The sequence below is a fragment of the Erythrolamprus reginae genome, chromosome 4 (assembly GCF_031021105.1).
Source record: "Erythrolamprus reginae isolate rEryReg1 chromosome 4, rEryReg1.hap1, whole genome shotgun sequence".
NCBI classification, from domain to species: Eukaryota; Metazoa; Chordata; class Lepidosauria; order Squamata; family Dipsadidae; genus Erythrolamprus; species Erythrolamprus reginae.
In genome coordinates, this window is record NC_091953.1 from 42695673 (window position 1) to 42719719 (window position 24047).

General features: G+C 37.2%; 1 protein-coding gene across 4 annotated transcripts in view; it reads left to right on the forward strand.

The window, feature by feature from the left end:
- The window catches only part of EPHA3 (EPH receptor A3), a 179070-nt gene that overhangs the window by 107041 nt on the left and 47982 nt on the right, over positions 1-24047 (forward strand). For 2 of the 4 annotated variants that reach the window (XM_070750157.1, XM_070750159.1), the window contains exons 5-8: positions 7881-8005; positions 11661-11823; positions 15256-15358; positions 17528-17595. In XM_070750157.1, the coding sequence (XP_070606258.1) occupies positions 7881-8005; positions 11661-11823; positions 15256-15358; positions 17528-17595 (459 nt within the window). Of the gene's footprint in view, positions 1-7880; positions 8006-11660; positions 11824-15255; positions 15359-17527; positions 17596-18475; positions 18561-24047 lie in introns of those variants that run through there. The other 2 variants (XM_070750160.1, XM_070750158.1) reach the window with 2 other exon arrangements.

Below are 24047 nucleotides of genomic sequence, written 5' to 3' on the forward strand. Positions count from 1 at the left end.
CGTAGAAGAGACCAAGTAAGAACATATTACAGGAAATAAGGGAGGCCACCTGTGTTTGGGTGGGGCTCCAGTAATTAGGGCTGCTGCTATAAATAGCAGCATGTGGGTTTGGCCGTTGTGGAAGAATATCTGATCGGAGTTCGTCAGGAATCTTGTGTTGCTGGACTTTGTTGCTTTTTCATGCCTTTGAAACCAAAGCAGAGCAACGTGTGTGTGTGTCTCACTTCGTTGGAAGAAGAAGGGGTGTGAAGTTTCTTCACAGCTGATAGCTAAGTACTTAATGACTGCTTAAGGGAAATTGTACAGGCTACCCGGTTGTTTTCGGAAGAGTGCTCTTTGCAATACAAAAAGAGTGCTTTGTTTATTTTGAATTTTGTGATAAAGAACATTGTTTTGAATTTTCAAACATATGTGTGTCTGAAATTTGTACCCTTGAATTTTCGGGAGGCTCCTATCAGAGAGCCCGGCAGAACAGTCCCTAAGGAGTTGGGTGGCCTATAAATTTAATAAATTAAATTAAATTTCTTATCACATAAAATATGGGAACAGAATTTCCATATTTATCTGATTCCCTAAATCCCTGAATCCAGATGGATTTATTTTAACCAGAATACAGCTAGAAGGAACCTTGGAGCTTCGCTAGTCCAATCCCCTACTCAAGCATGAGACCCTATAAACTGTGACAGCGTGCCCAAAGTGACATACTAAGTGACATACTAAGCCATGTCGCCTGGTACATGTGGCCTTGCCTGTTGGTCTTCTAGGTTTCTGGTGTGCATGCACAAACAACAATCAGCTATACACACATGCGGGAGTGCTGAAAACTGGTGTGCACATGCACATCAGCCAGCTGATTGTCAGATGTGCATGTGTGCCAGAGCACAGAAGTTTGGCTTTTACAGAACATGACTCCTTCTGTGCATGCGCATGAGCCAGCTGATTGTGAGGCATGCATGCGCACTAGATCCTGGAAGTTTGGGTTTTCCAGAGCACAGGCCTCACGAGCACACACATAATGTTTCTACATGACCTTTTCAGCGGTCAGTGCCACTTCCCTGTAACATTTCAGATAGTCCGGTCTTTTCTTAAAAACTTCCAGTGATGAAGCTCCTAGGACTTCTTAAAGCAAGCTGTTCCACTGGTTAATTATCCTCACTGTTAGGAAATTTCTCCTTAATTTCAGGCTGCTTCTCTCCTTGGTTAGTTTTCATACATTGTTTCCTGTCTTGCTTTATGGTGCTTTGTAAAATAAGTTTATCCCCTCTTCTTTGTGGCAGCCCTTCAAATACTGTAATACTGCTATCGTTTCCCTCCTAGTCCTTCTTTTATCTAGACCGGCCATACACAATTCCTACAATCATTCTTCATATATTTTTGTCACCATGATGTTAATCATTTTAGTTCCTCTTCTTTGCACTTATTTCAACATCTTTTTCATAATGTGTGACCAAAAGTGGATGCACTATTCTCCATAGTGGGTAAAGATAGCATCCAAGAATGGGTTGACCTCATTTACTCGTTGATAGGACTGAGTCTGTCAGAACAGTTAAGGCATTCCTCCATTGCTACAGCTTCCCAGTTTTTGAATCAGTGAGGACAGATGTGTCAGATCCATTCCTTCAGATTGCTATTGTTATTTCCACCTACAATTCTGTTTTTTTCTGGAGCTTGCTGGATTCTGGACATTTAGTCAGTGTGTATTTTAGCTGACTCCCTTCTATCCGGTAGAGTCACTGAATCCACTTTCAGAGGTGAAAGGATAGGATCAAGCCATGGGTTTTCTTGACAGCCAGGGAATCATGAAGAGCCAGTCTCCTCTCCATTATCCTTAATGTCACACCTTCCATGGGTCCTATTCTCCCATATGTTCCTAATAGAGCCAGTCACAGCTCTCTGAGGAGAGCAGCCAAAGGAAGGCGGACTTTTCGGAGGACAAAGGTCTATCACTTGAACAACTCACTTTTTCAGGCTTAATCCAGGCCTAGAGTATTCAAATCACTTTTATTCAAAGCAAAAAACTCTACCAGACTCAGGGTCCAGGCCACTAACCCAACACCTGTTGATTTGGATAACCAAGTGGACCCTCTTTTCTCTGAGCCTACTGTGCAGGCAGTAATAACTCCATCTCCAAGGCTATTTATGGACATTATGCAGCATCAGTGGTTTTTCCCTGCCTCGAGTTCAATGCCTACTTTGAACGATAGGTGGACTTATAATTCGGCCCTGAGCTCACCAAGGTGATTCAGCTCCCGATGATAGATGCACTGGTGGTGGCATTATATTCAGTTTAACTTCCAGAGAAATTACCAGATGTTCGAGTATTGATGGTCACATTATTCTTCAACCGGGCTTCCCTTCTTTGGCTCCCTCAACTTCAGGAGACAATCCAAGTGGCAATTTCAGAGCCCAACAAGATATCAACAAGCTGGTGGCAGCAGCCCAGTTCTCAGTGCTTCCAAAGTTATCTCAGAATTCATGGCCTCCTCAGTAGCAGCCTGACACTTGCTCCAACTCCCCCCAGAGATTTGCACTGCCCCCAGCTTCCTGGCCTTTCAAAAGGCTTTAAAAATATGCCTTTGCCAGCAGGCTGAGGCCATTGACCATTACACTCCGCTCCGACTGATTGTATGTTAGTGGTATTGAATGTGTTATGGATGAATGGTTCTTAATGTTTGGGGTTTTTCTTAAAGATTTTGTATTCCTTTTATCTTGTATGTCACCCTGAGTCCTCTGGAGAAGTGCAGCTTATAAATGTGAGTAAGTGAGTGAGTGAGTGAGTGAGTGAGTGAGTGAGTGAGTGAGTGAGTGAGTGAATGAGTGAGTGAGTGAGTGAGTAAATAAATAAATACATTTTATTTTGTGAACAAGTTGTATAATTTTTCAGGCTTTCAGGCTGTGTGTAAAGGCATTCTTCATCTTGATCATTAAAGTTAATGTTTCATTTATAATTCAACCAATTACTGGTTTTCCAAATCACCTTTTAAGCTGATTTCTGAAGATGAGCCATTATAAACATGCTGCTGTGATATATATTACATATGCCTGTTTGAGGTGGTGCTGCTTCTTCAAAAATTTGTAAAGTAAAGCAGCTTTGAAAATTCATTTCTGATAAATTCATTGTTGGTCCTTTCATATTTTTGGTATGTTGCAAAGAAACTTAAGTAATTTAATAAAATATGAAAAATCTCTTTTTTTTCCAGAATTATTATGATTAATAATATTTGAGGCTAATCTGATGTTATCAGTATGCTATTGATTCATTTAAAATAATTAGAAAAGGTGGTAGGAAATAATTACTTTTAATTAGTCATAAATATTTATGAAGGTTATCTTAACAGACATACTTGGGGGGGGTTTTTTGCATTTTTTAATGAAATAACAGAGATAATAAGAATGAATTAAAGTGACATAAAATGATTTACTAGGCAATAAAAGACATGACATTGAATTATTAGTTGGATTTTAATATTTTTAATTTTTTTTAAAACTTACAATCTGCTTTAGTAAATATGTGAATTTCAGAAAACTGCAGTTATTCGATTCTTGGAAACACTAACAATAGTAGCAATAATAAAAGTATTTAAAAAAAAACAAAAAACCACACCAGACACATGAGTATGAAATTATTCCTCAGGTGATAAAATATGATTTAAATCTTTTTGCTAACAGATTTATAGAACCATTTTCAAAGAATCTTACCTTAAGTTATTTATATTAAGGTATCTTTATTTGTTTAATTATGGGAACTTTGTTCAAAGATAAGTCCCCAAAGCTACAATTAGGTGAATACTATTTTTTTAATGTACATAGGCTTTACTTAGGAACAGATCCTTAGGTCTTATTCTCCAGCCATCAGAGGTTCCCAAAAGATTGAGCAAATGTACATAGAAAACTAATTATATTTATGAATAAAAAATAGTATTCCCTTTGTTTTTCTAATCTGGTAGATGCCACTTGTTCTGTCTGGGTCACTCCAGAAGCCAATACCAACCCAAAAGGAGAAGCCAGACACACTGGTAAAAGGCAAAGGCAATTTTATAAAATTCAAGAAAAACACAGGTAACAGAAAATGTCCTTACAAACAGGAAAAAGCTGTATCTTCAGATATATCCACACAGGCAAAAGTCCATGCAGCAATACAGAATTCTTGCTGCCAAGCCAAGGCTGTAAATAGCAGTCTTCGGAGAGGGGCGGCATAAAAATCTAAATAATAAATAAAATAAATAAAAGCCAGGAACAGAGACTCCGAGAAACAAGACAGGATAACGCCACTCCAAATTGATAACACTCCACATGGCTTCAAGGCCTTGCCTGCCTTTTAAACCCTGCTGATGAGGACCACACCCAAACCCAGCTGTTTCTAATTCACTGGTGAAAATATTTCTTTAACTGCTCCTTTCGTTGCTGTGAACATCTCTGTCTCATGTCAATGACAGCTTGTGCGTCATCACCTAATGACTCCAAGCTACTGGCTGGGGAGAGCCCCCCCCCCGGGGGCTCTCATGCTGTTCTCCTTCATCCCATTCCTGACTCTCCTCTCCCCCGTCCGACTGTTCAGCCCCCTCCTCTGCGCTGTCATCTTCCTCCGGGCATGGAGCCAGCAGAGACACAGCTGGTCCCTGAGCAGCCTCAGGCTGAATCACAACACCACTGAACTTTTCTACATCGCCCTATTAATGGTAGAAGTCCTAAGCAATTAGTATCTTGTGGTTCTTCTCAAGAATCATGTATTGGGAGGTTGTTTTATTGAAGACTGAGTTAATCCTACCACTTCTTCCAACCTTTCCTTAGAATCAGTGCAGTACTTTTCTTATAGTTTATTAACTAATTTACTCAAGCTCTTAGTTAAACCTGTAAATAAAAATAGAAGCCATGATATTATGATCTTACTAGTCCATGCACTACGTGCTGCATCTTTTACATCATTTCCCTCGTAACAGCAATTTATTACTCAGCCTCCAGCTGTCCAGCTACGCTATAATTCTCACTGTGAGCCATTAAGCTACATTATACATTCTGTGCTGAAAGCTACCTATCTCTTCATTTTCTGAAAAGGTGTCTACTCCCATGAAGCAATGTTTCTATTTTAATATACTGCTATACTTGGCAACTGCTTGGATGATTTTCTGCAGTCTTCTTGGAAAGATTTTTGAAGTGGCTCGCAATTGCCTTTTACTACAGCTGAGAGAGAGTGACTGATCCAAAGTCCCTGTTATTTAGTGCCTAAGGCAGGATTAGAGTCACACTGTACTGGTTTCCAGCCCCAATGCCTTTAACCACACTACATTAACTCTTAATATGAGTTGGTATTACTTTATCTCTTTTAAAATAAATTTATATTTGATGAAAATTACTTTTATGTATACAGTATTATCTCTTTTTGACACCCATCCACCCGCTTTTGACTTTTCTGTTCTTTTGCATAATAGTGAACAGTATAATACAGGAGACCCTAAACTTGGCAACTTTAAGACTTGTGGACTTCAACTCCCAGAATTCTCCAGAATTATGGGAGTTGAAGTTCACAAGTCTTAAAGTTGCCAAGTTTGAAGACCTCTGGCATAATGGGTGATGATGGATGAAAGTATATTTTTGGCAATTTTTAGAATTCGCAGTTCTGAAGATTACTTTTTAAAATTTATTCTAAGATTTGCTGAAACATACTTTTGAACTTTTCATCAACTTTACAGCCCTCATGGCTGGTCATGGGGAGGAGGAAAGCACAGTAGGAGAGCATTATAATGTCTTTCCTTGGGATTTAATTCAAAGAGGAAAGCTAAGTAGTTAAAAGAGATGTGGTTTCTGTGTATCTTAAACATGTTTTGGCATCCTATGATTGAAGTAACTACAAAATCTCATACCACATTCCCTCAACATTGGATTATAATATTTTATTGCAGCAGAGGCAGAATGACAACGTGGACCCAGAGCTGGATTTAAAACTGGGTCATTTTTATTAACTAAATTTAAATTAATTTAATTCAACCTAACATGGACCCGCAGAGGTCAACTGAAATACTTCCGGGGCGGAAATGACATCATAAAAACTTCCAGGGCAACTTAGGGCGTAGCTCCATGCTGATCCAGGTGAAGGGGCCACGCCCTCACCTGGATCCCAGCCATGCCATGCATGTGGGAGGTCTCGCCGTCCAATCCCTGAAAGGGAATTGAAATGCGCGAGACCCAGAGGCAGGTTCTCCCCAACTGCTCATATCGATTTAAAAGGAACCATGAGCCCTTGGGGAGAGTCTGCCAATCATCCCCAAAGATGCCCAACGGAGAACACGCAGTTGCTAAACACCTCCCAATTTCCGCCCCAACCTGCCAACCCAATGACCAGAGGTAAGCCAATTAGAACTAATCGGGGAGCAAAGCACCCCCTAACTGGACGTCCCATACCGCGGTGTGGAATAGGCAAAAAAGCGGTCGCAGAAAACACCGAGACTGCCAAAAATTCCTATTCGGCCCCCTAAGGGCGACCCCAGTAGCACACTGAAAGATAGGGAGGGTGGGCGGGTGTTCGCCTGCTTGTTGTCAGGGGCGAAAAGGAGGCCCCGAACCTGCGCAGCCCCTTTTATAGGGCTGGCAGGCTCTGCCCCTGGCAATGTCATCGGCAAGGGCCGATGACCAGGCATGGCCGGGATCTCGTGAAATCTCGCGAGATCCCAGCCATTCAAAATGGTGGCAGAGACTTAGGGCCACGTTTCCCTGGCCTTGCCACAAATCCTGGCCTGCGTTAAGTGACCGGCTGGGCATTTTCTTGTGATGGCAAAGCTGCTGAAAGCTCTTTTTCAAAAAACAATGCAACAAAATTTTTAAAAACTGTTTAATTAATATATAGAACCCTTTTGTCAGATAGATTTGGATGAAGTAGACTGATTCAATATTTGGTTCATAATGATTAAGGTTGTTATAAATCAATATCTTTAAATCTTCTTTATTGTTCAGTCCAGGATTCATAGTATAAGTGTGTGTGTGTTTCTGTGTGTGTGCATGTGTATGAATGTTTATAAACATCAGATTGCACATATAATTGATAAATTGAATTGAAATAATACTCAATGAAATTAAAGTAATTTAATATAGTTATAATGCATTTTGGTCAATAGGCATTGCCTTCACTTTAAATAATAATTTGAATGATTTTTTTTTAAAAAATCATATGATTACATATATTTAACAAATTTTTGTTTCCCATCATCTTACACAAATAACCTTATTTTTAGTCTTTCCCTCCCTTCTCTCTCTCTCATACCCTTTCCCTTTTTCTGTTGTGTGTGCGTGTTTGTTCATGTGTGACTGTTAACATTGTAAAAATAAGTGTCTTTAACTGAGCTTCATAGAAAATTATTAAAAATGTGGGAGAAATGTATTAATCAGAGTGAAATATGGGGAAAACATGGAAAATGTCACCAAAAATAAGACATTCAACAGCACACTGATGATTATTACTAACAATGGACCTCTTCGGATTTTGTCCATAATGTATTCAGTTACATTGTATATCTGACAGGAGGAACATTATCAATGAGCTGCAGATTTCAGTAATAATAGCACCGATTCTAATGAATAGACAAAACTCTCCCTTTTGGCTTCACATTTTAATATAGCAACTGAATTTCATTGCTTACATTATGGTAGCAGATTAGAAACATCTGCTCATTCACCACTATGATACTAGCAAGAATAAGTCTAACTTATTTTCCTTCAGGCTATCCTGCTTCAAGGCTTGAATAAGAAGTCTACAATCCAGCTATTAAGGGTTGATCCAAGTCCAGGTTTATACTCAGGAACTATTTAAATAAAATCTCCTATTCTTTGCAAGGCTTAGTGCATTTGTTTTCTTTCCTTAACCACCATTTTCTTTTTTCTTCTTCTAGCTCCATCGCCTATTACAACAATAAGAAAAGACCGGACCTCTAGAAACAGTGTCTCTCTGTCTTGGCAAGAACCTGAACATCCGAATGGGATCATCTTGGATTATGAAGTCAAGTACTATGAAAAGGTGAGAAGACAACACCAAAGGGGCAGGGAAAAGTCAAATCTAGTTTGGATAAAGATAAGTAAACATGAAAGTGAAATATAGTTTAAATGTGCTTATGGTTCATATACTAGCTTTCCCACAGTGTGAGCAAAACATCGAATGACATTCTGCATTCTAGTAGTGCTTATAATAAGGTACAGTGGAACCTCAAGATACGAACCTAATTGGTTCCAGGGGGAGGTTCGTAACACGAAAGGTTCGTAAGATGAAACATTGTTTCCCATAGGAAACAATGTAAAGTCAATTAATCCATGCAACCCAAAAAAAACCCGCAAAAAACCCGCTGCCGCCTGGCTGTCACCTTTTAAAACAGCCGCGCGGCTTCCCAGCCGTCTCCCGAAGCCAAACGCCAAACCCAAACTTCCGCGTTTGGCGTTCGGAGGCTGCTGGAAAGCCCTGCCGCCCGGCTGTCACCTTTTAAAACAGCCGCGCGGCTTCCCAGCAGCCTCCGAATGGTTCAGAAAAAAATTGCCTCTTCTTACGAACTTTTTTCGTGATACGAACGCCAAACCCAAACTTCCGGGTTTGGCATTCGGAGGTTGCTGGAAAGCCATGCGGCTGTTTTAAAAGGTGACAGCCGGGCTGGGGGGCTTCCCAGCAGCCTCCGAACGCAGTCTGCATTGGCTGCCGATCAATTTCCGGTCACAATTCAAAGTGTTGGTTATGACCTTTAAAGCCCTTCATGGCATCGGACCAGAATATCTCCGAGACCGCCTTCTGCCGCACGAATCCCAGCGACCGATTAGGTCCCACAGAGTGGGCCTTCTCCGGGTCCCGTCAACTAAACAATGTCGGTTGGCGGGCCCCAGGGGAAGAGCCTTCTCTGTGGCAGCCCCGGCCCTCTGGAACCAACTCCCCCCGGAGATTAGAACTGCCCCTACTCTCCCTGCCTTCCGTAAAGTTCTTAAAACCCACCTTTGTCGTCAGGCATGGGGGAACTGAAACACCTCCCCCGGCCACATACAATTTATGTATGGTATGTTTGTGTGCGTGCTTGTTAATATAGTGGTGTTCTTTTTAAAACTATTTTAAATACTTAAATTTATTTAATCTATTTGGATTTGTACGATTGTTTATATTTTTGTTGTGAGCCGCCCCGAGTTCGCGGAGAGGGGCGGCATACAAATCTAAATAATAAAATAAATAAATAATAAACCCGGAATTTCGGGTTTGGCGCTCGTATCACGAAAAAAGTTCGTAAGAAGAGGCAATTTTTTTCTGAACCCCGGGTTCGTATCTTGAGTTGTTCATAAGACGAGGGTTGGTATCTTGAGGTACCACTGTATATCTAAAGTAACCCAACTTTAATACTTTACCATAACATTTTAAAGATTGTAACTTAATATAAATGAAAATGTTATCTTGATTTAAGAATACAAGCATTCAATTTTTATGTAATAAAGTTTTCTTTAGGAAGAACATAAAATAAGTGAGATTAGATAATACATATTATATTAATCAGGGTTTTGTAAACTTTGGTAAATATGCAAGGCAAAAATACATCCAAAACATTCTGATGTCTTGCTATGGTTTTGCAGGAAAGCCAGTGGCAAACAAAGCTGACTTTTCCATATATCAGAAATGCCATTACCTGTTCTCACTTCCTGCTAGGAAGTAATTAACATCTGTAAAGGTCATCGTCTTGGTTTGAAATGTAAAAGTTTAAAATGAGTTCTAGGTAGAGTCACAAAATGAAAAAAAATTGGCAAGGACAAATTAACATTTAAAATGTTATCGTCAGTTTTCTTATATAATGTAGAGATGTTTTCAACTTCCTGCTATCGTCAACCATATATGTCTGGATAATATACATGTGTTTTTTACACAGAGACATATAATTTATGTTATATCAGATGTATGTAGTATTAATAGTTTCATAGTGTTACACCAAGTATTTGCAACTTGTCATGCAGAAAGTAGCAGTTATATTGCTGCATTTATATTTAACGGCCATTGTGGTTTGTTTGACTGCTACGAAACATCATAAAATTGGATTGGTCACATGATGGCCTATTTTATGATCCTCACAATTTATTATCCTAATTGGTAAGCTTTGTGACAGTCATAATTCAAGAATTACCTGTAAGTCTATAAAATGCAGATACACCATATGACAAAAGAAAGTAACTTATATAGCATTACTTCAACATACCCAAAAATGCAAAACCTTATTTACTAGGTGTTCCATAATATAATGGAATGTTAACAATTCCCATACAATTGGAATTGTATGGATGGGAATCCATGAATTATAATATTCACTGTTTAGCAGTGGTGGTGGGTTGCTACCGGTTTGCACTGGTTCGGACAAACCAGTAGTACAGTTGAAGGAGGCTCCACTTACCTGCCTGGATGTCATCAAAAATGCTCTGTGCATGCACTGAAGCCTCTGCACATGTGTATGCATGTTCCTGTTCCTGAACCAGTAGCAAAAGTAAGAGAAACCTACTACTGCTGTTTAGGCAGTAATATTATATATGTTAAGCTGAGGTATATACATAGAGTTGTATCATATTCTTATATCTTTCATTAATGTCAGCTACAGCACTGAAATGAATGACAGAAGCTGAATTATTCCTAGCTCCATATGTGCAGTATTACTATTCAGAATTTTTTCTCCTTTCAGTGGTAGGAGAAAAACTTACCATTATAAGATGTTGAAACTTTGTCACAGACAATGAAATATACAGTATCTGCCTACATATTACCCAGCACCTGAATCCAGACAGATCACAAGTGAGATAATCTCTGATCTACATAATTTCTAACATAAATGAAATTTTAGCAATAATCTAAGTATAATGAAAGAGGTAGCCAAGTTACACTCTTACACTATTATTCAAATGCACTAACCAGAGTAATTTAGTGCTAAAGCTGAGAGCCAAATTCAAATTATCAGGAATTCATGCATGTTTTATTCATATCTCAGATTGGAAACAAGAAGCAAATTTGATCTGACGCTATCTGCATTTCTTCTGTGCAAGTCTTCTAAATGCACACCTATCCCACTAATGCTGTTGGTCCATAAGTTTCTTAATGTTTACCTTTTCATGAAAGGCAATGATACTAGTGATGTACTTATTTTCAAAAAGGGGCCCCCATTTTTACAAAACATCAGACATGATTTTTTAATAAATAGCATGTAAAAATGTTGAAGAAAAAATGAAATCTTTTTCTCCCAATATGTAAAACAGTAGACACCAGATTTGAAATAATATTTGGACATGTTGTCAACTTTATTGTAGTTCTTCTTTTGAAGGCAAAAAAGGTTCTAGGATTGAAATCTAACTTCCTTCTCTAGAGTCTATTCATACAATGTATTTGAGAAGGTAAGATAAAAAAGATTGATTGCACTCTATTGAAAAATCGTAATACACTAAACAATTCTCAGAAAGGGCATCTATGATTATATCAAAAACAAAATCTCTTTAGCCATTCTGGTTACAGAAGATAAAATGTACAATGAATACAATTAACTTGCACTCAAAAATGCTGTTTGCACAGCTGGAATAATATGTAACGGGAACTGCTATGAAAATGAAATAAATTCATTCATTATGGCAACCACCAGGTTTGACTACCTGAGTTTTAATGAGGCCCATTTCTTTTTCTAAAGCAGGAACAAGAGACAAGCTACACCATTTTGAGAGCAAAAACTATGAATGTTACTATTAATGGCCTTAAGCCAGACACCACTTACGTTTTCCAAATCAGAGCTCGAACTGCTGCAGGATATGGCACCAACAGCCGCAAATTTGAGTTTGAAACCAGTCCAGACTGTAAGTATTTGAAGAAAAAAAAAGATTTTAAATGTTTTCCTGCACAACTTCAAAATTATATGGCTGACTAGTTTCATATCGTCCATAGTTCAGCAAATATGATTTTATATTTATGATCTGGCTTTCTGGATAACATGTACATAAAGTTATATATTTTGTCATTATTCTTAAAACATGAATAATGAAATACTGTACTTTCTCTTGTCACATCTTATTTATTTTTCGAGAATTCAATGAATCTTGCACTAGGTGAAACTGATGCTGTAGAGAAATATCAAATATCTGCAGTGTCATAATCTGGTCTTGTTGAGTAAACTTGTGAAGTCTAAACTTTTGAACTTTTTATCTTTCTTTCTAAGTCACATGGTGGTACATTTGTTTCAGTAATTTTGCTGGTTTATTGAAGTGGGATATATTTAAAAGGTTTTTTTTAAGTCAGCTGGAAGTAGATTCCTGTATCCTTTTCTTTCCCAAAACTGTTCAAGATTGTTTTCTCAAAATAAAATGTCATTTGGAAAAGAACTGTTACATTTAATTGAAGTCAATTAGTAAATTCCTAAGTTTTTTTCTAATTCCAGGTTTTCAAGTGGCACTTATATGTCTAACACATTCTTACTTATATTTTTCTTCTTTAATAATTTTACAGGATCTATTGAATAATAGTTTTCAGTCATAAATGAAAACATTATGATAAAACTTAATAGTTAACTCCCTTTCTCATTTATTACTTCAACAACCATTAATCACAACCTAAATATTTATACTTTACATTAAAAATTACTTTAAGGGTTTATATCAATGTTTTTACTTATTTTAACATTCTTCCTTAAAAAAACATATCATAAATGTCTATGTTTGGCCTATTCTGTAGTACAATCGGGTGGGCAGCAGGCAGGATGGGGTGGAACTCAGTTCCACTGGTGGAAATGAAGATGTGTGCGCAGCTCCAGCTGATCAGTGGCTGTCATTTCCTGGATTACTAGTCTCCGCTCGGTTGCTGCATCTGCGCTCCTTGCTTTTTTCCTCTTTCCTCCTTCCTGGCCTTGGACGAGCTTCCCTCTCTCCTGCCTGGCTCCCCTCCAGCCTCACGGGGCCACCTCCTGCCTGAGGTGCAAGCAGAAGATGTGGGTGGAAGCAGCTCTGGCAGCATTTATGCTTCTTGCAGCATTCGTTCATCTAGCTACCCAGTCTGAGGCAGGGGGGGGCCTGACCCAGGAAGGAGAGCGTGGGAAATTGTCGCCCCAGTGAGTAACACTGGTAAGGTCTTAAGTTGAGGACTTAACAGTTCACTTGAACGATGATGACTGTTCAAGCCACTCCCACCTGGTCACATGGATGGCAAGCCACTCCTACCAAGTCACATGGCCAGAAAACCACACCCACAAAATAAACCACACCCACAGTGTGGCAGTAAAATTTTTGCCCATTACTGAGCACAGTATATATGGGAGATGTTCTTGTTTATATTTGGTTGGACTTATATTATTCCTGCATATTTCCAATTTTCATATTCCATTCTGATAATGTCAATGAGGTTTTTCTTTTCCAATGTGTACAGTTTTTTCTTGCATCTGAAAGCATCTAAATAGTCATGTTTTAGATTTGTAACTTTGAGAACATGCTTTCTGCAAAAATACAAAGAAGCCACCTTGAGTTTCATGACATTTTTTGAAGAGTGTTCATCTCCTTTGTGTTGGAAATTCAAATCTCTTTTGGTTTCTTTTGTTTACAGTGTGGTGCCCAGAACTAGATACAGTATTCAAAAAGCTGTTTGACCAAAAAAAGCATTTAATGAGAATAAAAAAAACTCTGTTATATCCAATGATTAAGAAAATATTCTTCTGCTAATGTAGTCTTTATGTTTTTATGTAACCATATCATACTACTGATTCACTTTTGAGTTTCAACTAATTGCTATTTCAAGCCATTGTTATTTGAAATATTTATACTTTGAAGATTTGTATCTGTAAAAAAATTCTTCACCTTCCATAAAGTAGCTAGAGTTGCTATGGTAGTCAACAAATTATTTTTTTCAGTAACCTTAGATTGTGGAATAAATAGCAAAAATATCCATAAATACATTAAAATCTTTTTAAACTTAATTTATGGGAGAACAAGGAGAAGAAATATGTTCATATATTTTCTCATATGAAATAAAAATGTGTGAATGACTGTGAAAGCAATAGAATAAAGATGTTAACAGCTTTGTGTTACAAAGATTTTTATTTTAATATTAGTTGAGAACAGATTGCCGTAAGTTACTTTTCCATAGCAAATTGAATTTGAATAACTTAATTTTTTTTTAAAAAAATTGTAATACCTTGTGCTTGAAAATGTGAATATGATCCAGTCAAGATTAAAATTATTAAATACCTTTTATATTAGATATTATTTCAGCATGATAATTCAGGTGATGATCAGCATATACCCAGGTTTATTTATTTATTGTAGGAACACAAAATTTATTTGAGTCCTATAGGTGAACGACATATTTTATTAAGGAGAAATGTCCTAAAAGTTCTTATTCTGTTTTTATCATGCCAAATTTTACCTTAAAAAAAAACACACACATTTATGACATCTATTAATTTTAACCTTAGTATGTGTGCATATATATATAAAATTATCTTCATGCCTTATAGCCAAAAGTGTCATTTTCATGAAAAGCTATCTTATTTCAGTTATGATACACACTTCTAAGAAAATACCTTCTTGCTATTACTATAAAGCCATTCTGCTCTTGAAACCTGCTTCTTTTGTTAAAAGAAGAAAGATGTGGAGGGTTTTTTTTTAATATAAGATCATTTTTAAGCTTACTAAAGCAATAGCACATTCTTCCCTACATCGCGCCTACATGAAAAAGTCATATTTGCTTTTGTAACACTCGTGTCTTGGAAGGAAGTAATTACTTCTGTGGTGGAAATGGATAATATTCTGAAAGTAAAACTATACTTTTAGGTTACTAAATGTGCATTCCCTAGTCACTCTGTCCTTACTTTCAAGGAGAAAGGGGAAGTAGGCTGGAGAGGAAAAGAAGGATTTGAATTCTTGCATATTGAATTAAATAATGTTTTAAAATGACTTTTCTCTAGTTCCTGTGTTGTAAAAGTTAGCCCAACTTAAATTTCAGCATATCAAAGTTCCTGAGCTAGGAAACTCTGTTGTACAAATGAACTTTGAATTTCTCAACAGTATAGCAAATATTGCTTTTTTCCTCTTTCTCCTTTCTTAGCAATCATATAATTTATTTTTATCTGTATAAAAGATTTTCTAAAAGGTAAATAGGGAGAAAAGGGTAGCAACTCTTTTGTAAGCTAAAAGCCAAGCGCTGTGGCAATAACATTTTTATCTTCCTGCAGTTACCAGCAGTGTTGCATTTACTGCTTTTTGTTTCAACCCTTCTCATATTATTTTTTTCTTTTTCACTTTTAGCTTTCTCCATCTCCAGTGAGAATAGCCAGGTTGTAATGATTGCTGTTTCAGCTGCAGTAGCAATTATTCTGCTCACAATTGTGGTTTACATTTTGATTGGGAGGTTAGTTCCTCATTCCTTTTACACATTGGATTTTATTTCTTAAAGCCTGCAGTAGAATGATAAGCACTGTCACCAAGATACTGTGAAGGATACTCAAGGATTTAATTTGGTATGCGTTTCAAGACAAATTGATCTGATTCGTACTTCCTAGACTAATGTGCAAGTTGGGCTGGTTATCCTTTGGGTTTCATATTTCTTTGAATTTTGCTCTGCAGTTCTCAGTTCAAAATTGATACCCAAAGCATGTAAAATGTATTTTAAGATGTTACAAATGTATACACATATATTGAAAAAATATATTTGAAATTTATACTTTAGTGCATTCAAAATATACATGTACTGTACAGTATTTATTTTTAAGTTGATTATAGGAATGTATAAAATAGTTTTATGAAGGTACATAATGATCTAGTCTTTACTGCCATGTTCTGAGCCAAAAGTTATAGAGAAATACACAACATGGCCTGTTAACTATAGTATCCCTAATCCTATGTGCATTGGTATCCTTCAGTCTTGAAAGACCATGGTATCATGCTCTGGAGTCCCAGAGCACGAAGCCTGAATAGGTTAGTATGGAGGATAGATTGTTACTGAAGCAGCAGATCCCCCTACTTCACGTATTTGAAAGGCAAAGGCCAATACGATTCAGCTACATCACAGGAGTTATCAGAAAGTGGCTGTACACAGTCACGAACTGTTTCCGTGACTCCAGCTCCAGATTTTTCCTCAAGGTTTACTCCTAAAAGCTTTTCTAGTGATGGATATATCCACAAGGCAGTGGAGGTTTTCAGTCAGAGTTTCTCTTCTCCTAGTGGTTGACCAAGGCGTCTTCTGTGTCTTGCCGTGCTCTTAACATACCACATTGCTTGCAGAGACTGCCTTCATGACCATTGACCCATTCTAGTAGGTTTCATCCACTCAGTCCTGTTCTGTCGGGCTCTCTGGTAGACTCCTCCCAAAAATTCACAGGTACAAATTTCAGACACACAAACGTTTGAAAATTCAAAACAATATTCTTTATACTGAAAATTCACTTAAACCATGCCCTCTTTTGGTATAGCAAAGAGCACTCGTCTCCAAACAAACTGGTAATTTATACAAGTCCCTTATCAGTTCTGTGATACTTAGCTTGCAGCTGTGGGGCAATTCACAGTCCTTCTTCTTTCACAAAGTGAAACACACTTTGCTCTGGTTTAGTTTCAAAGCAGGGAAAAATCAGCACACAAAAGGTCAAAGTCAGTAAAGCAGTCACAAAACAACGATCAGATAATCCTCCATAATGGCCAAACCCACAGGCTGCTATTTATAGCAGCCTCACTAATTACCACAGCCCCACCCAACCACAGGTGGCCTCATTTTCTTTGATAATAATCTCTCAGTTGTTGTTGCCTATGCATCGCTCTCCGCATGCGTGGCTGTATCATTAACTCTTGTTCTGAATCCAAGGAGGAGCTAGATAATTAATCTCCTTTTGAGCTGTCTGCCACACTCTCCTCTTCCCTGCCACTCATGTCTTCTTGGTCAGAGGAGCCTTCATCATCAGATTCCACCGGGGGAAAAACAGGCCTGCAGCATGTGGATGTCTCCCCCACATCCACAGTTTTTGGGGCAGGAGCTGGGCCAGAGATAACCACAACAAGTCCACTGAAATCTGTCTTCACATGCTTGGAATACGCAAGTTTCTATCTTGCTTAAAGTCAATGAGCCATCCACTACTTTAAGCATGTCAAAGCTTTTTGCCCAGGTGTGGCTTCTGTGCATTCTACAGCTATTAGGAGCCACATATGAGAGCTGAGTGACAGGTGGGGACCAAAGATGAATGAGCTGTCCTAAAAGCTGCCCTAAATGAGCTGTTGTAAAAGGACATGACATACCCTTCAGCAAAGATGCTACCCCTTCCTGAGCACCGCATACACAGTTAAAAACAACTATATAGAGACAATTGTGCAGAAAAATAAATGAATGAAAAATCATTATATTCCTTTCTTATGTTCCCATAAATTTATTTCAGCTTTTTTAGGGTTCATAGACTATAAATGTTAAGACATTTAGAGAAAATATTTCCTCCTGAAGTTGTTCATGTGTATATTTGTGTTGCACATAAACTTACATACATAGCTGTCCATAACATGTTATCTTTCTAATATTCTTATCTCTTACTGCTTTTAGATTCTGTGGACATAATAAATCAAAACATGGCTCTGATGAGAAGAGGCTATATTTTGGTAATGGCCATTGTAAGTTACAAAAGTTGTGACAATTACTGACTTTTTTAAAAAAATGATGGGTTTTTAGATGCTTTCCTTTAATTATTAGATTTGTTACATTGTATATTGTTTTTATTATTGTTGTGAGCTGCCCTGAATCTACGGAATCTATATAATCAAATTTATATGTACTCTAAATTTACATCTTAGTATAGTGTAATGCAAAGTTTGGTAGCTATAGTTATTTGGATATCCAGTGTTCTTTCTTCAGAAACATACAATTAAAAGACCAATTTTCTTTATATTCAAAGTTGTCCCATTCTGTAATAACATAATATTTCAGAGTTGGAATCATCAATAAAATCATGTTCTTTTCCAATATAAATGCATGTTGTAGCCCACTTTTAGATAAAATTAGAGGAGATGGTACCTCTGCCATAATGAACATAAGAACTACCCTTAGTTTTAATGCTAAGGTTTAATGCTTTGCTATAGGTTAAATCAGGGTGAAATTTAGCAGGTTCTGTCAGGTTCTGGAGAACTAGTAGTTTGGGGAACTAGCAAATACCACTTCAGGTTGACCCCAGAGTAAGGTGCGACTGGAGATTTTGCAATATCTTTGCCCCAGGAGTGGGGAGTGAATGGGGAGCTTGCAGTATCTTTCCCCTGTCATGCCCACAAGCCATGCCCAAAGAACCAGTATGAAAAAAATGGAATTTTATCTGTGGGTTAAATATAGGGGTCAGTTCACCCCAGCATAGCAGTAGTTCAGTATATACTTTGGGACATGAATGATAACTGGTACCACTTATTGAAATAGGAAAATCTATTTTTTTTAAAAAAAATCTTCCTTGTTATACAATCAATTTAACATATCCTATTCTTGTCCCAAATATGTTTTTCCCCCGAGGGAAAAAAAAAGACCAGATGACTGCAAAGAAATATGGTGCTTCCAAATGTTCCCCATTCTGTCAGAACTAATCCTTCCATTTACCCCCACAATCCTGCCAGAAGTTTCTTGGATGAGAAGCAAAATATCTTCTTCCTCAGGGAAAACAAACAAACATCCAGTTGATAAACAATTTGAAAAAAACCCCAATATTTTGAAAAAAGTACCTTTGAGACAACTATAACCTGGACTAAGAAGCCCCACAGAGATATATCCAATTCTTTTTTTAAAATCAACTCTCAGAATTATTTTTCAGTGGAAGCCAAAGTATTTTGTTGAGACAGACCCAAACTTTGGTTTAGTAATGTTTGTAATATCATGAGTTTTAGAATCTAGAAAAATATATTGCTTGCAGAACAATAAAATAATATTTATACGTTCATTCACCATTACTCAATGCTAACTTCTAAAACTATTTCTGACATTATTGAAAATTGAGCAAATTTGTTCAGTTGGCACTATGAAATGTTTATTGATACTTCCAATAATAAATTATAATAAAGTATTGATTCTTATATATACGAAATGTATCTTATAAAACAACAAACATTTTAGTAATTCCCTCTTGTGATCAGTGTGAAAATATGATTACATTTTGAAACTCTGTTCATGTAATGACTATACAGTGGTACCCCGAGATACGAGTTTAATTCGTTCCGGACCTGGGCTCTTAAGTCGAGCAGCTCTTATCTCGAACGACTTTTCCCCATAGGAATTAATGTAAATAATTTTAATTGGTTCCAGCCCTCAAAAAACTCACAAAGTTAGTCTAAATTATGCAGAAAGACATGTTTTTAATGAAGAAATGTACATGTACATATAAATGAATAATGAAGTTTCTTTCACTTAACTTGTAAACTTTCTTAAACTTTTAAATTTACATATGTTCAACTTCTCTGCCACCCAATCCTGTAGGACAGAGGTCCCCAACCCTTTTTGCACCAGGGACCGACTTTAAGCGATCAAGAGAGGAATGGGTGAATGAATGGACGGAGGGTGGGAAGGAAGGAAGGAAAGAGGGAAGGGACAGGAACAGAGGAAGGAAGCAAGGAAACTTATGAAAGGGGAGAGTAAGAGAGGAATGAGTGAAGGGAGGGAGGGAGGGAAGAAGGTGGGAAGGAGAAAGAAAAGAAGAAATAGAGGAAGGGAAGGTAAAAGAGAGAAAGAAAAAGAGCAAGAAAGAAAGCTGCAAGCACCCCCCCGAGCCCCCCAGGCCGGCTGCAACCTTTTAAAACACGCGCGCCGCTTCGCAGCTGTCTCCTGAAGCTGAACGCGGAAGTTAGCGTTTGGCTTCAGGAGACAGCTCCTTGGCGCTTGTATCTCGAATTTGGGCTTGTAAGTAGAACAAAAATATCTCTCCCCTCCCAGCTCTTATCTCGAGTTGCTCTTAAGTAGAGCAGCTCTTATGTCGGGGTTCCACTGTATGTCTTTAGATGAATCTATACTTATTACTGTATATAACATCTCCTTTTGAACTGCTGATAGTAACTGATCCAAGCAGACATGTTACAATAGAATAGATGGGTGAAAAAGGTATTTCTATGTATGAGGGTATTTCTGTGTATGATTTGAAATTTCTTTATCACACCTTTTGCGTTGAATTAGGACAAAAGTCATTTAAATCAGAATTAATGCTTGCAAAGAAATATGGTTGGTATTTCCTTCTAAAGGCAAATAGTTGGGAAAAAGGGACTATATAATTACAATTTTTTTAACTTGAGGAACTTCTCATTCATCAATGCAACATATCTTCCCTATATTATAAATTTTAATTAGTGCTCTTTTATTCCTAATCAAGTCACAAAAAGAGAGTAGAAGTCCTTAAAATATCATTGTCTACACATACAATTCAGTTTATGTATTGTAATTTGTCATTCTGATAATTAAAGGCTGCACCTAAACACAACTGTTAAAGTGGCTAAAACTTCAAATTGTTTATATCTTGAGTCTTTTCGGTAAAAGTATGCTTTCTTTAATGCAGACATGCAAGCTATGCTATGCAGATATGTAAGAGAGCACAGTAATGAATTGCAAACTGGGCTTAAACTACCCACTCAATTAAAAACTGGTACTACATTTTAAAAGTCTTCGTAACAAAATTAATACTGTAATGAGATTTTTAAAAATCCTTCTTTTTGTTGAAAAACAAATAATCTTGATAATAGTATTTTTGTTTTATTTTGCTGCATTTATCTTTCTAGCCCCCCATCTCTCTAGCCCACACGTATATGGAACAATTTATGGTTTACTAACAAAGTTTGTTTCTTGCCAGGGTGGAAAACTTGTTTCTCAAAAGATAAATTCTGGTGGTTTAATAATGTCTGGAAGCCAAACTGGAAAATATGTCCCATTAATGTTACATGAATCACCATGGCTAGCTTTGGACTATTAAGTGGTGATAGAAATGCACTCAGAAAAAAATACTCATAGGTGGTCGTCTTTCATTCTACTAAAATAAATTCCAGGGCAAACATCTGACATTTAAAACAAGCTTCCGAATCAAGCATTTAGGAGTTCTGGTTTTATTTAAAACCTTTTCAAATCTTCTGCTTCCTTTTCATGACTTCATAACATTAAACATTTTGCCGTTAAAAACTTAACACTCCAAACAGTTTAACTGTGACATGTTTTATTAGAGTGCATATTATCAAAGTTTTATATAATTAAAAAAAATTCCTTCTGGGACATCCAAACATAATTTGTTCTTCCCAAGTTTGCATAAGGGGCCTGTAAACTCAACAGTACAGGACATTTTTGGAGTTCCTTGGCACACGAAGTGCATGTAAATACAGCAAACAATATTCTTCTGGATTAATTGCAACAGTATAAAACAAAATCTGTGCCTGGAATAAATTTTTTCCACATTGACCCATAAATTCCTGACTTACTCCAGTCTGATTCTGAATTGCTAGAGGGGAAAAAGCGTCAGCCGTTAACAGTTCCCGGTAGTTTTATTTCCTATTTCACATATCAAAATATAATTTTCTTCCTTAAATTCTGTTTACCCTTCAAAGGCAAAGCCTTTTTAACTTTTTCATTTCTCATGGGGCAATTCCGCTCTGAGTCTTTGGAGATCTAATAAATTATTATTATTATTATTATTATTATTATTATTATTATTATTATTAATATTAATAATAATAATAATAATTTATTAGATTTTACCAAATGAATTATTATTATTATTATTAATAATAATAATTCATTTGGTAAAATAGAACTGATGCTGCTCTCATAAAAGTAGTTATAAAGTTCTGCAATTCAATACACATGTGTGTGTTTATTTTCTGCTGCAAGACAGTCATATAGGAACATAACACTTCTGAGCACTGACCAAAAAAAAATCCAAGTTTTATAATATTGGAAGGTTACTTGGTTTTAAGGGTCAGGGAGGTTATGTAACAGAACCAGCATGCATGGCAGGGAACTCTTTTGAGATTTAAATCCTCTGGCAAGTTGTCCGCTGTGGGTTTTAATGGTTGCTGTTTTTCAGAAAGTTGAGTTGTAATGTTTCCTTTAACAAACTTCAGTCTTATAGAAAACAATGCATGCCATTTTAGGCAAAACACTGTCTCTCTGTTCCGAATGGTTTCCTTAAATTGTATTGCAGGCAATTAGCATTAGAACAAAGGAAGTAAGCATTTGTAATGTGCTTAAAGTCTTACAGCAGCTGGTTTGGTACATTAGGCAAGCACAGATAAAGAGTTCTGATGTGAATCAGACTGAGGAAATATTCAGTTTGGCAATCTGCTAGTCACACTCAGGTGCTTCCCTAAAGAGCTTTCTCTTCTTCATCAACCATCATTAGGTTGCTAAGAGTGCTCTACAAATTCATCTAAAACCTCTAAAAAGTAATTTGGATTATTAGCCACATATAGTGATGGTCATCATTATAGCTTTATGCAGGACGTACCACATGTCTAATCATTTACCTGAACATTGCTAGCTAAAACTGGGTAAAACAGTTTGCAGTTGCCCATGTTTGTAGATATCCATGTAGAATGATCATCAACATTGTCAAGTCTTGGAAAATTACCTGGCTTGAGTGTGTTGCCAATCCACTTCATTGGCTGACACTGAATTCTAATATTACCAGAAAAGGAATTTCCATTTCTATGTTTAGTTCCTCTACTTCTATTGTGTCTCTTTTTAAAGCAGACAGTAGATGGGATGCAGAAGGATTTTGTAATTCTTTATATTGAAGCATTACATAAAACACAATGGCAAACAATGATTTAGAAGAGGCTGAGAAGATTTTAAAATGATTGTTAGTCCACTTTAAATCTGAGCACATATAAAAAGCATATGTTTTAATGGATGGGTTTTCCAAAGTTCCAAAGCATTGTCACAGAGATAGCAACCAACCTTTGAAACTGTCCTGAATCCATTTTGGAATGAGTGGTAAACAAAACAAACAGAATGGGTTGTATGATTACTTTTTATAAGGGTTTTAAACTGTTTTTAATCATTGGATTTGTATACTATGTATTGTTTTTTGTTGTGAGCCGTTCCGAGTCCTTGGAGACCCCTCCAAGGACTCGGCATACAAATCTAATAAAATCAATTACTATCAGGTCTAGCACAAGAATAGCATCAAGCAACCCAGATTCAGTTTTTTATTTGCTTACATTGAGTAGATAGAATCTTGTCAGGCTAAACCTTTACTAATCCCATCCCAAGAGATATATTGTAGCTATGTTTTATATTATTTCATTACTGTTAGCTGCGCAGAGTCCATTTTAAATAGGGCGGCATATAAATGCTACTAACTGTTCTGTCGAGCTCTCTGGTAGAATCCTCCCGAAAAGGCACAGATACAATTTCAGACACACACACGTTTGAAAATTCAAAACAATGTTCTTTATACCGAAAATGCAAATAAACGAAGCACTCTTTTTGTATAGCAAAGAGCACTCATCTCCAAACAAACTGGTAATTTGTACAAGTCCCTTATCAGTTCTGTGATACTTAGCTTGCAGCTGTGAGGCAATTCACAGTCTTTCTTCTTTCACAAAGTGAAACACACTTTGCTCTGGTTTAGTTTCAAAGCGGGGGGAAATCAGCACACAAAGGTCAAAGTCAGCAAAGCAGGCACGAAACACAACAATCAGATAATACTCCACAATGGCCAAACCCACAGGCTGCTATTTATAGCAGCCTCACTAATTACCACAGCCCCACCCAACCACAGGTGGCCTCATTTTCTTTGATAATAATCTCTCAGTTATTGCTGCCTATGCATTGCTCTCAGTATGCTTGGCTGTATCATTAACTCTTGTTCCGAATCTAAGGAGGATCCAGATAATTGATCTCCTTCTGAGCTGCCTGCCACACTCTCCTCCTCCCTGTCACTCATGTCTTCTTGGTCAGAGGAGCCTTCATCATCAGATTCCATCAGGAGCAAAACAGGCCTGCAGCATGTGGATGTCTCCCCCACATCCACAGTCCTTGGGGCAGGAGCTAGGCCACAGCTAACCACAACACTAACAAACAAACAAACAAATATATATATGGCATGGATGGCAAACTCGCC